We start from the raw sequence: 15,278 nt of genomic DNA on the forward strand, positions 1-15,278 counted from the left end.
TTCAGTCCCTATTTGTGTTTCAGCTTTCAAAATCAATGTTACACTTACGTGGGGATGCCATTTGGAGCGAAAGACGCGCCCAGAGTATTCGCGAAGATAATGATACAGGCAGCGTCATATATCAGAGAAAAGTGGAGAGTGAAGCTAGTGATATACCTGGACGACATTCTCCTCATGCACTCAGACAGGGATGCATTGAGATCGATCTCACAGGAGATAGCCCAGTTCCTGAGGAATCTGGGCTGGATTCTGTCGGAGGAAAAACTGAAGTTGGAACCCGCAAGGAGTGGGGAGTTTCTGGGATGGTTGTGGAACTCAGAGAAGATGGAAGAAACGCTCCAAGAGAGGAAGGGAGTGCTGCTCCTGGGGGATGTTCGAACCTGGATTGGATATGCAAAGAAAAGGAGGAGACAAAGAACCAGGGATTAAGCAGTACTCCTCGGGAGGTTGAATTCTGTGAGGTTGCAACACCAACCAGCAAGCTTGTGGATGACGTGCATGCAATATGCGATGAGCCAGGCAATAGCCTTCGGGTTCTGGAATGGAACGGAAATAACCAACCAAATGATGTTGGGAGAATTAACATATTGGAGGAAAACACTTCTCGAGAACAGACCGAGGTGTCTGAGGAGAAGAAACAGACCAGCAGAACTAACTATTGACGCTTCAGAGCTGGGATGGGGTGCAGTGTTAACAATACCAACAAAGAGCAGGGAAGAGAAGACATACGTCCACGGAAGTTGGACCCTCCAGGAGAGCACACTTGCAATCAACGAGAAGGAGTCCAGAGCAGTGTTAAGGACACTGGAGAGAAAGGGAGAGTGGCTGCAGCAACAGAAGATAGATCATATTTGTCTGAAGACATGCAACATGTCTACGAGGTGGACGATTCACAAGAAAAGGGGAGCACTATCGCTCATCCCAACACTGAGAGCATTAGAGAAGAAAATGAACAGCCTGGACATCATAATACAAACGGAACACATCCCTGGAGAACAGAAGATGGAAGCAGACGCACTAAGCCGGATGGCGAGAAAGCCGGACGATGCACTGAAGGGGAAGAAGGTCACAGAGATATTGCAAATAGTCGCACCGAGAACACTAGATTCAATTTCAGAACCGATTGCGCAGGTGCCCTGCTGAAGTACTTGGAGACTATCCTCCATGAGAAGGAAGAGAGAGAGAGAAAAACGCAAGGGAAAGAGGTTGTGCTTGTCCACTCGTTCCTGAGAAATATTGGACGGACACTGATAGAGAAGATGAACGAAGCTCGGAGAAACCTGAAGATTCTGATTCTGCCAGCCTGGCTGGGGCAGACATGGATCCTGCTTCTGCAGCCTGGGCATTCGATAAAGACCCTGGGGACCTTTCAGGATTGCATGATACCGGGAGCGAAGATGAGAAGGGAAGGCTGGAAACAACCCCCAGGAGAGGTGATATCCGTCACACTGGAGAAGAGAATATACAAGGAAGGGACCTCTTCCTCAAATGTGGAGAATACGTTGGAGAAAGAGATATAGCAGCAGCAATACTGAAAAATCAAAAGAGTGAAAGGGATACGTGGAGAGCGCTGCGAAGATTCAAACAATTCCTTGATAGGGAGAGCATGGATGACACTGACCCCCTTACAACCATCGATGCAAAATGGATTATGGCAGAGTTCACCGAAACACTCTCGAATACGAACCTCTCAAGCGGAGTGATTCATCAGACAGTATGGAAAAAACTGGATTCCATTAACCTTTTTTGGCAGATCAAGATTGATCGAAAGGACATAGAAATATTTCAAAAGACTTATGTGGAAGAGAAGCCAAGAAGGGGCAAGCGATATAAGTTGATGTGGGACTTGACAATCATTACAAAATGGGCTGAAATCACCTACGACGTAAAAGATACACGAACACTCCAGAGGAGAGCCCTCATCCTCACCATGATTTTTGGTGCTTTAAGGCCAGCAGAGCTGGAAAGAATGAGAAGGGAGACAACGATATTAAAAGATTATATTGTTCAGACACAAGCACAAACCAAAACATCTGAAGGGGAGACTATAAAAGTCGTTAAAAATTATTATTATTCCCCACGTATCCATGAAGTTTTCTCACTCAAACCATGGATGGATAATTGAAGGGCAACTTTTAAAGATGAACATGTGTGGTTTGCCATAGAAATGAGCAGGCCTGCTAATTTACAGAGAATTGAGGAAGAACAAACGGCTATTTTAAGAGAAAACAAAATTCCCGAAACTTTCACCGCGTACTCTATAAGACACGCCGTGATTTCACACTTAGAAAGACAACAAGATGCAGATTTGAAAGCAATCAATGCGTACGCGAGATGGGCGCCAGGTTCTAGAGTAGCCCAAGAATATTATACCGTGTTGCTGGTACAAGACACAAATTGGATCCTGAAGACAATCGGTAAATCAGTACTCCAGAGGGGAGAAGATTATCAGACAGATTAGAGCGGAGACACGAAGGAGGGGACGATGGAGATAGCCGATGCAGATATGAAAGATCGCACAGAGGAATCACCCAAAGCGGGATCTGAGATAGGGAAGAAGCTTATGAGAAAGCGATCAAGAGGTAGAAAGAAACTGCCGAGTGGAGAAGAAAACAGAGGTGAAACGGCTAAGTCACGAAACTCAGCATCCCGACAATCGAGTTGCCAGAAGACACCCTCCATAATCCCCAACAGCATCTGTGAGCTTTCGGGAGAGAAGGATCCAATTCCGCTGAAGAGGAGGGGAAAAGATCGGAGGAAGCACAGTGGAAGAAGTACAGGACAGATAGGGGATAACACTGAAGAGGCAAGGGCCAAATCTATGTCGCCTCAAAGATATCCCAAGAGGAAGCGGGTATAGAGCAGGAGGTCCGCACCACTACACGCACGCTCTCAACTCATCCGCCGCACTTGAGCGTGCTAGGCAGGAGGGTTTTAGATCACACATTCGGAAAGAAAAGGGATTTCGAGACTCATTATTGAGGAGCAAACCTGCTCCTTTCGTTTGTAGATTCGCTCCATTGCGAATTGATAAAAACGCAGTGAGACAGGTTTGCTCCGAGATAATAGGAAGGCGGATGGAGAGACTCAAAGCTGATGGGCGCGAAAGAGAGAAACATATTTGGAGGAATATGACGAAAAAGGGCGAGATGTAGAAAGAGAGAAAGAAAGAATAAACGCCCGAAGTGATAAGTGTACGTCCAGAATATGGAAAGATACAAATGGAATGAAGAAACAGTTTTAATCAAAAAGATTTCTCCTCAACACTATAACGATTGTTTTTAACACAGAAGAGTCAGAGCAATCCATACAGTGCGCGATGATTGAGGTTGCTCTGCAAAAGCAGCAGAAAAGCGGGAGGCAGAGTACTATATAAGCAGTTTTCTTTTCCATTCCTTGCTGAAGTGAGAGTGGTTTTTCTTTCTGCTCCGAACAGAACACTCGCCTCACCTGATCCCTGCACAGCCTGCAGGTGAGAGCTCCGAGGGGCAACGTCCCCTGCCCTCTGGTCTTCGTGACCATGGCAAAAAACGAAGTCCTTGGTGAAGAGAAGCGGACTTTGCAATATTTCATTGTTCAATTATTAATGTTATTGTTTCGCATCTTTATCTTTCCCTTTTTTCCACGTCATTTTGGGGAGGGCAAAGTTTTCACTCAAACCACCCACACTTTAAAATCAATACTCATTATCTTGGAGTAAACCTATCTCGCTGCGTTTTTATTATTAATAATGATTGAAAAAATTTGAAATCATGAAGAATCACATATATGGGATCGCAAAACAATTAAACTCAAATTTTAAAAAATAATTTTTAAAAAAATAAAAAAAAACATTTTTAAAAAAAATAATCTTTCTTTATATTTTCACAAAGTGAAATTTCATAATAAAAGAACTAAAAAATTGTTGATTTGAAATTTTCAAATTCAAATAAAAATAATTATTTTTTATTTTAGATTTGTATATTATTATTCGACGAATAATTTTAAAAAGAAATAAAATAGAAATTAAAAATTACAACGGCAAAAATTAAAGAGATTCAACAGAACAAGAACAAAATATTGGACAATTATCTTTACAGTCAAAACCGGAAATAATCACATCGAATATAGTCACATTCGAATATAGTCACATTTTTCAAAGCACCGACATTTTTTGCTTGTTTTTCATTCATTTTTCATCGCATAAAATCACAGGGCTGAAAATATATAATCACATTTATTATTATTATGGGTGGATTTTAATTGAAAAATCGACTTTTTGATCAAAAATCAATATTTTTTGATTTTTCAAAATTATGTCTAAATAAGTCTGAATAACATTATAAAACATTAAAAATTGTTATTTCGATTGAAAATTTTATTTTTGTTCTGTATTTCCAAAAATAAAAAAATCGACCAAAAATTTATTATTTAAAAAATTAATTTTTATTTTTTTTGCTGTATAAAACAGCATCGGATATTATCACAATCGGATATAGTCACAAAAAGTTGTACAAAAACCCATGTGATTATATCCGGTTTAGACTGTATATATCGAATTTTTAAATAAAAACTATTCTCATTAAAATAAAAGGTTAAAATTTATTCAAATTCTTTTAAAGATTTTACTCATTATTTTTATGTTCATGTTCATTTTTATATGAATTTTTAAGTTTTCAATTTGAGAATGCAAGGATGGGTTATGATCTTTTTATTTCACGGATAAAACGATAGAGAGCAGGGTCACAACAAAGAAAAATGCCACAAATGAAAGGACTTTTATTATGCTATATTGTTTATGAGTTGCCAAAAGTTAAAAAATCTGAATGTTTTGTTGAAATGATTATCAATTGTTTTGGATGTCAGTCATTTTTTGAAATTAGAATGGAGCAGTCTATGCACCATATGCATCTATTCTGCATATTCTATCAGGAGGATGAAGGAAACAACATTTAAACTCTTTACGGTTTGGTAATCTGAAGCAAGACTTTTTCAATAATCTTGCGATTTCTCGGATTCAAGTAACCTTCAGCAACCGAAATGGTATGGAACCTTCATAAGTTTGCATTTTCTCAAAATAATATTTCCTTCTGTTTTTTTGATGGGCATAGTGATGGACAGTTACGAATGAATCATTTGTGAATTTATGACCAAGTGCAACAAAATATGAAGTTGGAAAGGATATTTGGCTTGATAGAGAACATATCCATTGGAGCATGGACTTTGGAGGAATTTAAAAAGAGAACAAGAATCGAGAGTGTTTGTTCGAAGAGGATTTCTTTCAAATGGAAAAAAAAAATAAAACTCTTCATGTTTTTGAAAGAAAGAAGAAAATTTCGCTGTTGGGGTTAAATCATTGATATTCTATGGAAATGATAATATTTCTTCGAAAATGACAAAATTTTCATCTGAAATTCTTAGAATAATATTTTGTATTTTTTTTTTTTTGAATTTTTTGAGTGAAAAATCTATTTGTGAAGCTTGATAATTATTATTTTTGCGCATGAAATTATTTGAGGCTATTTTGAGAATTTGAAGAGTATTTTTTTTGAATGATGATGAAATGAAGAATAATATGGGTTACTTTGATAATTTGAATTTTTCCTGCACGTTCTTATCTCCCACAAGGAGCGAATAACGCAGCAATAGAATGACGAACTTTGTGTTTTTTATTATTGCATGTGCCTTTGCTATCGGGGAGGCAAAAGAAGCATCAGCTAAGGAGATATGTGAATTGGATACAAATTTTATGTTCCGGCTTCCAGTTTGCAGGAATGATTTTTGTGCACCAGAAAATAATCAGCATAGCAAGATTCTATCGACATTTGTTGCTGTGAACTGCTCAATGAGCACAGCGAGTGTGTTGCAGATTCAGCAGGAAGGAAAAGCTTGTTTTTTGGCTTGTGAAGGGTCAAGACTGGATATCAAAGGATGCATTACTTTTGTTTCATCGCAAATGAGCCCATTTGTGGTGGATGGAGGAAGCATGCATTCAGTGAATCTGACGATAGGAACTTTGAAGCCATTCGCACCAATTCCGCGTCTTTTTTGCTCGTCTTTCAAAAATTCTGAGAGAGATGGAGCAAATTCGATAACTCTTCGAGACTCGTCATTTTCATCATTTGAATTGGCATCTGCTCCATTTCTTGCACCGAATGCGAGCTGCTTTGTGAAAGCCTCTGGTTTGAAGATGACAAATATTTCTATTGCTTCAGGAGCACAAAGGGAAATGGATTTGAGAGCGAGAACAGAAACAACGATTGAAGGCTGCTCGTTTTTCAGAGTTTGGGATGTTATTTATGGAGGCATTTTGAGGTCAGTGAACAGCCCATGTGCCTTGCTGAGAGCAACAAACACCTCATTTGAGTGTTGCTTTCGAATGATGAATGTTGATGAATCAGGTGGACACAACATGACAAGATATGAACTGGGAGCAAATGAAACACATTCTTTCACAGATTGTGAATGGTGCAATACGGGACATGCATATGTTGGAAGCGCGATTTATTTAAGAGGAAATTCGACTCTTGAATGTGTCAGATGTTCTTTCAAGAATATGAGTCAAGTTGGCGATGGAGCTGTTGATGTTCAATCAGCAGCAGGTGTGAAAATATCTGGCTGCAATTTCACAAATTGTGTAGCGGATGATAACACAGGTGGGATGATTATTAATCAGCTTAATGGAGATTATTTTTTTTCTGAGTGCATCTTTTGCGATTGCAAAGCTTATAGTCGCTATGCAGGAGGATTACGAATTCAACAGTCTTCTGGAAGTGAGGATGAAAAAATAGAGAAATGCAAGTTTATTCGAAATGAAGCGAGATCGTATGGCGGAGGATTATATATGCAGCAAAATCCAAACAAATGCTCCATCTCAGAATGTGAATTTAAAGAAAATAAAGCAAATGGAACAGGAACATCTGATTATGAAGGAGGAGGAGGAGGAATATGTTTGTATTCAGCAAGCTGGATGGAAACTGAATCACCTCCAAAATTGATATCATTTTGCTTTTTCAGTGGAAACAAGGCAATAAATGAAGAAGGTCATGATGTTAGAATTAAAAGCTTTTTTCTGAAAGGTGCGCCATTTGAGTCATCGTTCTCAACAACATCAGCAAAAAGAGTGTTTTACAACGGAAGCCAAACAGATTACGATGCTTGGCTTCCAACAGTGCGCACAACGTATGCCAGAACAGATGGAATTACAGGGCCAGTCTGTGGAACAATACAGACCAGCCCATGCAACACGATTGAACAGGCATACAGCATGATTGAGAAAGGATCAGAGGGAACAGTGAATATCCTTCGATCGATATATTCTTCAACTGCCTTATTCATTGGAGGGGGAGATATTTCGTTCAAGGGCGAAAGCGAGAGCGAGTGTGTCATCAGCACAGAATTGTTGAATTCTCATGAGTGTTTGTTCACATTGGATTCGGGATCGATGGGATTGTCTTTGGTGATGATTCGACACAACAGCGAAGAATCTTCATCTTCATTGTTTGCGATGCGAAAAGAAGCACAGAATCTGGCACTGAAGAATGTGTTCATCTCAGGGAAAGACGATGGGCAGACACACTCATTTGATGTTTCGCCGTTCAAAGTGATATTTGAGAAAACGAAGATGGAAAACTGTTTGATTGAGGATATTGGTCTGGGAGATTGTTCGTTGTTTGAGGAAGAGGAGGAAAGTGGAGTTGGGAGAGAGATGCTGGGAAATGTGACGATCCAAAGGATCAGCCGAATGAGAGGAGATGGGGTGATATTCAGCACTGAAAGCGAGAGAAGCGATTCCTTGGAGCTGGAGAACACCACATTCAGAAACTGTGTGTGCAAGGAAGGGAATGGAGGGAGCATTGCTTGGAAAGTCGATGAAAGTGGGATACTCAAGATTGGCAGAACAAATGTTGTCACAGAGATTGGAGAATGTGGGGCAGAGAAGGGAAGAGGAGGAGGGGTGTATTTGGAGTTGTCTTCTCCTTCAGTTGTGTTTGAGATTGTGAATGTGGAGTTTGAAAATAATCAAGCAGAACATGGAGTGAATGTATTTATTGCTTCGAATCAGCTGGAATTGGTTCCGAAAGGGAGATATGGATTTGTTTCTCATTTGAAAGAAGATGCGCATGAAGTGGAGGGAGTGGGAGACACGAACAATGCAACACTGGTGATTCCGATTGTGTGCTATCTCCTGGATGTTCCGAGGAGTGAGATCTATGTTTCAGCTTCAGGAGCTGATCATCCTCGGTGTGGGCACACATTTTTCGAGTGCCGAACACTGAACTGTCCGATTGAGAGGGAAGAGAACACACCAGCAGATGGAACAACAACAGCGACAATCAAAATTGGACATGAAATTGAGGTTGGTTCGACAGTGATCTTTTCGAAAATGGCAAGGGTGATAGAAGGAACAGGGGACGATGGATCGCTTGTTATTGAAGGTGAGGCAAGTTGCAAAGAAGATGAGGAAGGATGCATTGGAGTGTTTGTGGTGCTGAAGGAAACAAGGATGAGGAAGATTGAGCTGGTGATGCCATCTGTTCTTGAGCATCATGAGGCGATATTCCAGTTGAAAGGCGAAACACTGAACTTGAGTGAATGTGTTGTTGGATTTGGAGTTGGAGTGAATTTTGTGGAATACAGCTTGCTGGTTGTGGAAAAGGGAGAGGCGAACGTTACTTCACTGAGATTGGATTCAATGAGCTTCAGGAAGCCTGGGATAAGAGCGAATGGGGGATTGTCATCTGTCTCGTTGAAGAATGTGGAGCTGAATGAAATAACCTTAGAAGGAGAAATGGGATTTGTTGTTTGTGAGGGAGGAAGCACACTCACAGCAGAAAGTGTGATTGTCAGTGGGTGCGAAATGGGAGGAAGCAGTTTTATTTTGGCGGGGAGCAACTGTATTGCGAGGATGAGGGAGTGTTCGTGGAGTTCATGTAATTTTGTTGATTCTGGAGTGATAAAAGGGAGTGAAGCGAAGGAGATATCGATTTGTGGATGCAATGGGAGCAATGTGAGAGTGAGTGAAGGAGATGGAGGGATGGTGAATGGAGCTGTTGGAGAAGGAGGGATGGTGGATGTGTGGAACACGAGCGTTGAGGGGTGTGTGGCAGATAAAGGGAATGGAGGAGGGATGAAAGTGGAATTGAAAGGGGATGCACAACTGAAGATCAGGAGCGAAGAAGAAGTGACGCTGTTGAAGAAATGTGGAGCAGGAGAGGAAGTGACAAAGAATGGAGGAGGGTGTGGAGGAGGGTTGTGGGTGGGGATTGAAGGAGAAAGATATGGGTTTGATTTGAGTGGAGTGAGATTTGAAGAGAACAGAGCAAGGAGCGGGAAGGATGTGTATGTTGTGTGTGATGATTTGAGGAGGGTTGTGAATGGAAGTGGTTTCTCGTTCAGCGGAGAGATTAGTGAGAGAGAGAATTCGCTGATTGGGAAGGATGGGCAGAAGTTTTCGAATGAGGTTGATCTGTTCATATTCATTGATGGATTCAGCTCGTCGATCATTGAGGTGGGGAGTGAGAATGGAGACAATGGGATGTGGTGTGGGATGAAGAACTGTCCGTGCAGGAGTGTGGATTATGGAATTGGGAGGCTTTGCGGAGAGGGAGAAAAGAAAATAGTGATAAGTGGGAGCACGAGTGTTGAGAAGGTGGGAGATATGAGTGGAGTTCGGATTGAAGGGAAAGACAACACGAGAATGAAGGTGGTTGTGGAGAAAGGAATTGAAGGAGAAGGGGAAAGTGTTCTCGATTCGAATGGGGTGAGTGTGTTTGTGAATGTGGGATTTGAATTGCCTGGATCATTTGAACAGAGGAAGGATGTAGTGATAAGCTCAGGAACAGGAAGTGGTGTTTTGGAGATGGAATTGTGTTCGTTTGTGATGCAGGAAGGGGAAGAAGAGGCGATAGAATATCGAATCATCAGAAGCAGTGGACAAGCTGTGAGGATGAAGTGGATATCAATGAATAACATTATGACAAGAAAGTGCCCGATGGATCTTGCTCTTCTTAGGATGGAACAGAATGGAGGAGAGAATGAGGTTGTGAGCATCAGCAACTGCTCATTTGGGAGCCTGTCGGTTGTTGGTGGAGATGAATCAGCTGTGATATGTGGAGAGGTGAGGAAAGTGATGAAGATAGAACAGAGCAACATGAGTGACATCACTGGTGGAGAGAGCATGAGCGGTGGGGCATTAAGGGTGAATATCCTTGATTCAGGGATGATTCATGTGAAAGAAGGGATGACGGAGAGATGTTCAGCAGAGAAGGTGAGAGGTGGGAAAGGAGGATGGCTGTTTGTGAATTGCAGTGAAAGGAGGGGAGGAATGCCATTCAAGTTTGAGGGAGTGAAGTTTGCTGGGAATGAGGCATTTGTGGGGAAGAATATGTTTATTTTGGATTCAGATCTGAATGTGACGGTGAGGAGTGAGACATTTGTAATTGATATTGAAGGGATGGAAGACGATCCAAATGTATTTGTTGGAAATGATGAGAAGCGGATAAACACAGATCTGTTGCGATTTGTGATTGAATACATGAGTGAGAGGATTGTGGTGTGGGAAAAGGGAGATGATGTTGTTCGATGCGGGAGTGAAGAGGATCCGTGTGAGACATTGGAGATGGGGATGAGGCACATGGAGAGAGGAGGAGAGAGAAAAGTGGTGAGGGTGAAGGAAAAGATAAGAGTGGAAGGGGAACATGATTTGAGTGGGATTGAAGTGGAATCGGTGGGAGCAGGATATGATGAGACGGAATATGGAACAGTTGTGATGGGGAGTGATGGAGAAAGTGGAACAAAAGTGTGCCTTCGCAACAGTGGAGCAGTCACTCTGAGAGCACTGGAGATGTGTGTGATGAATGTTTTGGGAAGTGGGGAAGCAGGGATGATTGTGAGTGAGGGAGGGAAAATTGAATGGGAAGACTGTTCAATCTCATGGAAGGGAAAGAGAGAAGGGATGGGGAATGTTGCATTTTGTGTTGTGAAGAAAGGGGAGCTGGAGATGAAGAGGTGCAAAGTGCTTTCGTATTTTGGGAAGAGAAGTGCATTTGTGGTTGGTGGAGAAGTTGTGAGTGTGATTGATGAATTCACAGTTATTGAAGCTAAATTGGAGAGTGGGAGTTTGTTTGAAATTGAAGGAGAGGGAGCAAATGGAGGAGGTGAGATGAGGATGAAGAATTGCAGCATTGGATCAGTTGAAGGAGAAGGAGCTGATCCGAGTGTTATTTCGAGCAGGAGTGGGAATGGAGTGAAGCTTGTTGTTGAAGATTCGCTGATTGAACTGTGCAGTTGTGGGAGAAGCACAAAGGGAGGGGCGATGCTGTTTGAGTTGAATGAAGGAGGATTGTTCGATGTTGCGAACACGAGTGTGAAGCAGTGTGGATGCTCTGTGAGCGAAGGGAAAGGAGGCGGGGTGTATCTGAAGACTGAATTGAGGGGGGAGCTGGATTATGTGTTTGATGGGGTGATATTCCGAAGGAACACAGCATTCATCGGGAATGATGTGTTCATTGTGTGCGACTGCATCGAGAGGCAGATCAACGAAACACAGTTCAACATCGACTTCCGTGATGTGGAGTTCATCAGGCAGAATGCGGTCTATGGGATGGATGCGGGAGAGCACAAGGAGGAGGCGATGGACTTGATGAGCCTGATTGTGAAATACCAGTCAGACACGATTGTGGTGTCGAGCAAAGAAGGGAAAGGGGGAAGCAATGAGCAACAGTGTGGAAAGCCTTCACTTCCTTGTGTGACAATTGGGTTTGGGCTGAGGCATTTGACACACGATTTTCTGAGTCAAATGGTTGTTGATGAGGAGTCAGTGATTGATGAGGAAATTGGACTGGACACACTCACACTGAGCGGGATGCATGAAGTGCAGAGTCGAGTGGTTGTGAAAGGGAGGATGAATTGCAGCAAAGAAATGATTGTGGAGACAGGTGGGCAGGTGTATGTTCGATGGATTCAATTTGCATTTGAAGAAGTGGAATCAACACCAACTCCACTTCCAACAACACATTCATCGTTCATGAAGATAACTTCAGGAAAGACATCGATCAGCATGTGTTCATTTGAAGGAGTGAGATCGTCTGAGAGGGAAATGGTGGAAGTGCCATTCATTCTGATATTTGTGGAAAGGGGGAAATGCTCAATGGGGAATGTGAGTGTTATGTGGCTTTCGTTTTTGAGTGAAGCAGCCATGATTATGGAAAAAGATACTGAAGTGAGTGGGTTGACACTCAGAAATATTGAGGGAAGAAAAGGCTGTTTGAAGATCAGTGGTGTTGCAAATGTGAAGATGGAAAAAGGATGGATGGAGAGTGTGAATGGCGATGAAGCAGAAATGAAGAACAGAGAGGATGGTGAGTTTTCATTTTCAATTCTGTCATCTTCATTTGAGAACATCACTTGTGTGGATGAGAGTGCAGGAGTGGTTGATGTTGAGGAAATGGAAGGAAATGTGGTGTTTTTGAACTGTTCGTTTGGTGGGTGTTCATCGAGAAGAAAGAAAGGGAAGATGACATCTCTTTTGATGTGCAAGAATATTCAGATGAAGCAGTGCTTGTTTGATGGAAAGGAAGAAAGAAAAAAGGAATTGAATGAGGAAGTGGATGTGTGCAAATGGAATGGATCAGTTGTTGAGGTGAAGGAGAGCACTGCAGAGATGAGGGATACGAGTTTTGTGAACAGCTTTGATGGAGGACTTTCTATTTTGGGAGGAAGTGTGGAGATTGAAGATGGCAAGTTTGACAACAATAACCCATCAATTGAAAAATATCCATCAGGCAGGAGGAACATTCTATGCTCAGATTCTGGAGTGATGAACGTGATGAGTTTGAAAGGAGGAGATGGATGGAAGGATAATTCTTCACTTTGGATTCTGGATGAAGGATGTGAATTGGGAGGGATGATTGAGGAAAGAGCATCATCATTCTTCATTCCAGTTGTGGAAGAGGCGAGGAATGAGACAGCATCTGATGGGAGAACAATCATCACTTTGATTGGGAGACTTCTTCTCCCTTGCAATGTTTCGTTGAAGTTGAGCTTCAGGAATGGAAGGGAAGAGGTTGTTGAGAGCTATGGGATTGGTGAAAAGGAAAGTGTGTCAGAGAACGAAATTGTTGCAGTTGTTTCATCGGTTCAGATGGGAGCAGTGGGAGCAGAGACAGAAGTGAGTGTGAGTGTTCTGTTTGGAAAGAAAGAATCTCCTTCATCGACTGATTCATTTGTTCTGAAGAACAGAAGCGAGACCCAAGGAAAGGGAGATGACAGAATTGTTGAAGGAGGAAAAGAAGGGAAATCTTATTGGTTGTTGGTTGTGATTGTGCTTGTTGTTCTTCTTTTGATTATTCTCATCATTGCAGTTGCATTTATTGTTCGATGGAAGAAGGTTAAGGAAAGAAATGAAGAATTGCAAGAGATTGTGAATGACAACATCAGAAAAGATCCGAAGGCATTTGAGATGGTGACGATGGAGATGTCACCTGAGGAGCAGTGGAGGAGAGCAGAGAAAGAAGCAGAGAAGAAGAACGATGAGAGGATCAAGAAGAGGGTATATGCGAAAAGCTTGGGACACTCAGAGTCATCAGAGCATCTTCTTTCTGAGAGTGGCTCAACCGAATACATCTTGGGAAGAGATTCGGACAAGATCCCAGAATGGATGCTGGAGAAGGTTGATGAAAAAGAAGAAGAGATAAGGAAGAGAACTACATCGCCATCCATCTCATCAATTTCATCCACTTCAACAACTGATTCAGATTCAACATTTGTTCGTGGGGAGGATCTGTGCCCAACCACCTCATCGATGTCGAATCTGGTGGATGCAATGGCCTGCTCTTCGCCACATGAGAAGCTGATTGTGGATTTGAGAGATTCACTGTTCATGCTGCTTCATGGGAGGAATGAGAAGAAAGAGATGGCGATTGGCACTCTGCAGGAGAGGGAGCAGACAGCTGCACAGATTCTGTTCTGGGTGGCGAATGGAGCCATTCACTCGTTTGATGAAGAAAAAGAATTGCCTTCGCTGGCCAACCTGAGTCCTCACATTGTGCTGTTCTCGGAGCACATGGTGATCTGCATTGCCCTCCACTCCGACTGCTCATCTTCAGATGATTCTGATTCATCATCCATCTGTTCGATGTCCATTGTTTCTTCATCCTCATCGAATGTTTCAGTGATGAGCGAGAGATTCACCGACTCACCACCACCCTCGTCAGCGTTTGAGGATTGTGAAGACAACAGGAAGGAGTGTTTGAGGTGGAAGGCGCCTGAGCTGCTGGTGAACAAGAAGATGGGAGCAACAAAGGAGTCAGTGGCATTCTCGATTGGGATGATGGTGTGGGAGTGTCTGACACTGGATATCCCGTTTGGAGAATACGAGGCAGAGGTGGCTGGAGATAAGATATCGAAAGGAGAGAGGCCGAATGTTGAGAAGATCCGAGGGAGTGAACTGTATGAAGTTGTTTGGTCATCGATGGGAAAGGACTGGAACGATCGTCTGACACTGAGCGAGATGAAGCGGGAGTTTTATGGGCATTTCCCGGCAGGGGCTGTGATTGTGACGATGTCGGATGCGATCTGTGAAAGGGATGGGGGGAGCACGAGAGAGAGGGGAGGCAGTCTTGTGAGTGGGGAAGAAGGCTATTCGACAGTTTTTGAGAACACATCAGAGACAACAAGAAAGACAGAAAAGCAGGAGATGAAAGAGCGGTGAAAGTGAGAAGGAAAAGGAGAATGTGAAACGAAAAAAAGAAAAGAAAATGGAGATCAAAGGAGAATGTGATATTTCTTTGCATCGAAGAATCAGTGGGAGAGTTTGTGAGATGTGTTCTGTAATTTGGTTGTGGTGTTTTCTTTTCAAAGAATAAGTGGATATTGATGATTTGTTGAAAAGAGGAGATTGTTTTATTTGGGATGGGAGTGATTTGATGATCACAATCAGCTGCTCACAGCTTAAAGGATGATTGTTGCCATTATTTGAAATCGAAATATTGGAAACATTTGTTTGAGGAGATGTGAGCAACTGATGATTTTGTTCTTTTTTTGTTTTATTTGTGATTAATAGTCAATCAAGATTTGTTTCTTATTATTCATGTTTTCATCTGTCATGATTTTGTTTTTGTTTATGTATTGTCCATGTATTAACAGTGTATATTGTAGCTATTTTTAATGAATAAAAAGTTGACATGGATATTAGAGAGTTTATTTTTTTTCAAAAAAATGCATTTCATTTTCAAAGAAAATACATGCATTATTGAAAGGCATGCTTCACATTCTTTTAAGTGTTGAATAAGGGTTTT

General features: G+C 41.9%; 4 protein-coding genes across 4 annotated transcripts; all 4 read left to right on the forward strand.

The window, feature by feature from the left end:
- Positions 1-35: 35 nt before the first annotated feature.
- MONOS_10849 (uncharacterized protein) lies at positions 36-1,520 on the forward strand (the record flags this gene model as incomplete). The annotated part of the gene is made up of 2 exons (XM_067863329.1): positions 36-622; positions 671-1,520. The coding sequence occupies 2 exons, from the start codon at positions 36-38 to the stop codon at positions 1,518-1,520; spliced, it is 1,437 nt and encodes a 478-aa protein (XP_067730520.1).
- Positions 1,521-2,167: 647 nt separating this feature from the next.
- On the forward strand, positions 2,168-2,461 carry MONOS_10850 (uncharacterized protein; the record flags this gene model as incomplete). Its single annotated transcript, XM_067863331.1, has 1 exon — positions 2,168-2,461. The coding sequence occupies one exon, from the start codon at positions 2,168-2,170 to the stop codon at positions 2,459-2,461; it is 294 nt and encodes a 97-aa protein (XP_067730521.1).
- Positions 2,462-2,485: 24 nt separating this feature from the next.
- MONOS_10851 (uncharacterized protein) lies at positions 2,486-2,860 on the forward strand (the record flags this gene model as incomplete). Its single annotated transcript, XM_067863332.1, has 1 exon — positions 2,486-2,860. The coding sequence occupies one exon, from the start codon at positions 2,486-2,488 to the stop codon at positions 2,858-2,860; it is 375 nt and encodes a 124-aa protein (XP_067730522.1).
- Positions 2,861-5,728: 2,868 nt separating this feature from the next.
- MONOS_10852 (uncharacterized protein) lies at positions 5,729-15,238 on the forward strand (the record flags this gene model as incomplete). The annotated part of the gene is made up of 1 exon (XM_067863333.1): positions 5,729-15,238. One exon carries the CDS (start codon positions 5,729-5,731, stop codon positions 14,690-14,692), a length of 8,964 nt encoding a protein of 2,987 aa, XP_067730523.1. The 3' UTR covers positions 14,693-15,238.
- Positions 15,239-15,278: the final 40 nt, after the last annotated feature.

Source organism: Monocercomonoides exilis (genome assembly GCF_001643675.1).
Source record: "Monocercomonoides exilis strain PA203 chromosome Unknown scaffold14-1859848, whole genome shotgun sequence".
Lineage (NCBI taxonomy): Eukaryota > Preaxostyla > Oxymonadida > Polymastigidae > Monocercomonoides > Monocercomonoides exilis.